Consider the following 1,831-nt stretch of genomic DNA (forward strand, 5'->3'; position numbering starts at 1 on the left):
TAATCCTAGCACTTTGGGATGCTCAGGTGGGCGGATCACGAGGTTAGGTGTTTGAGGCCAGCCTGACCAACATGATGAAATCCCATGTCTACTAAAAATATAAAAATTAGCCAGGCTTGGTGGTGGGCGCCTGTAATCCCAGCTACTCGGGAGGCTGAGGCAGGAGAATTGCTTGAACCTGGGAGGCAGAGGTTGCAATGAGCCGAGATCAAGCCACTACACTCCAGCCTGGGCAACAGAGCAAGACTCCGTCTAAAAAAGAGAAAAAGAGCCAGGCCTCAGGCAGGCAGGCAGGTGGAGGAAGGTAACTGTGGTCAGAGGCACCAAGGAACACAGCCCTCCCATGGATGGCCTGGGCAGGGCAAAGTGGACAGGATCAGGCTGAGGGGAAAGGCCCAGGCCTACCACCCACTCCCCAATAGGGCCAGGCACATCCCTCGGGGCTTCCTGCTCTGGCCTGTGAGGGGTTGGAGGCACATTGTCTGCAAAGGTCTCCGCTGTCTACAACAACTGTCTTTCCTTCTTGGGCCTCCTTCTTCACCTGTGAAATGACCCTCCTTTTCATGTCTCACTACGGCATCCGCTGTGAAAGCACTTTGTGGACATAATTCACTGTCTGATCGGCTACACCCTCACTTAACCGCTGAGGGCCTGAAAGCAGGCGGTATGCAGATTTTATATTACATTTACACACTCCAGAGAGGTGTGAGTCACAGGGTGAGTTCATGACCTGGGCAGACCCCAGGGCTCCTGGATCCGCCTGGCCAGCCTTTTTCTGGTCCCCGTGGGGTGAGCCGTGACCCGTTACCTCATCTTCCCACTCTCCCTCAGGCCTCAGCCTCGCCAGATCCTAGGTCTCCGAGGGAAGAGGAGGAGGCACCACTGCTCCCCAGAACCCACCTGCAGGCAGAGCCACACCAACAGGAACCCTGGACTCTCACTGAGCCAGCCCTGACCCTAGGCAATGCCACGCCTCCCACGGCGCTGGAGGTTAGTTCCTTGCTGCTGGAGCTGCAGAAGCTGCCAGGATTGGCCAACGCAACCTTGAGTACCCCGAACCCTGATATCCAGGTGAGAGCTTCAGAAGGGCCAGCAGCCCCTCAGACACCCAGACAGAAGGGGGACTGAGAGGGTGGACGCAGGATAGCCTGCATCTTGGACTCCGTGGAAGGTGGGGCTGTTGCGTGGGGTCAGAGGACAGGCTCCCCATGTTCACTCTCTGGTGTAGCAGGCAGAGTACCTGCCCCTGTACTTTCTAGCTGTGGGCTTTGGGCAAATCTCTTGGCTCTTTGAGCCTCTGTTCTTTAGACCATGGCAAGAGACAAACAGCACCAACCTAGCAGGGCTGTGTGAGCACCAGTGAGTGGGAAATGCTCTGTGGGCTACAAGGGACTCCAGGCATCTGGGGAGGCCTCCTGGAAAAGACCTGTGGGTCCGATCCCCGCCCAGACCCCACACCTCACCTGCAGCCCTTAAAGAGGGGGTTCAGCATAGAATGGGGTGGGCTGGTGGCATGGGGGACAGCCACCTGAAAGACTTTGTAGGAGAGGAAATGAGAGCGGCTGGCAGAATTCTAGTTACAGGCGCCACTGCCTGGGGTGAGTGTCTCATGATAATAATTCTGCAGGTTTGTGTAGCAGCTACAGTTTACAAAACACTTTCGCCAGAAGGGAAAAAAAGACCACAAAAGTATAAAACACAATCCTGGGCAGGCGCAGTGGCTCACGCCTGTAATCCCAGCACTTTGGGAGGCCGAGGCGGGTGGATCACGAGGTCAAGAGATCGAGACCATCCTGGTCAACATGGTGAAACCCCGTCTCTACTAAAACTA

At 56.0% G+C, this 1,831-nt stretch overlaps 1 protein-coding gene across 1 annotated transcript in view; it reads left to right on the top strand.

Annotated features, from left to right (window-relative positions):
* Positions 1-666: 666 nt before the first annotated feature.
* ISM2 (isthmin 2) overlaps positions 667-1,831 on the top strand; it is an 8,783-nt gene continuing 7,618 nt past the window's right edge. Inside the window, exons 1-2 of the mRNA XM_037738576.1 lie at positions 667-717; positions 832-1,071. Coding sequence (XP_037594504.1) covers positions 667-717; positions 832-1,071 — 291 coding nt within the window. The remainder of the gene's footprint in view (positions 718-831; positions 1,072-1,831) is intronic.

This window comes from Cebus imitator, unplaced genomic scaffold (genome assembly GCF_001604975.1).
Source record: "Cebus imitator isolate Cc_AM_T3 unplaced genomic scaffold, Cebus_imitator-1.0 Scaffold54, whole genome shotgun sequence".
Classification (NCBI taxonomy): domain Eukaryota; kingdom Metazoa; phylum Chordata; class Mammalia; order Primates; family Cebidae; genus Cebus; species Cebus imitator.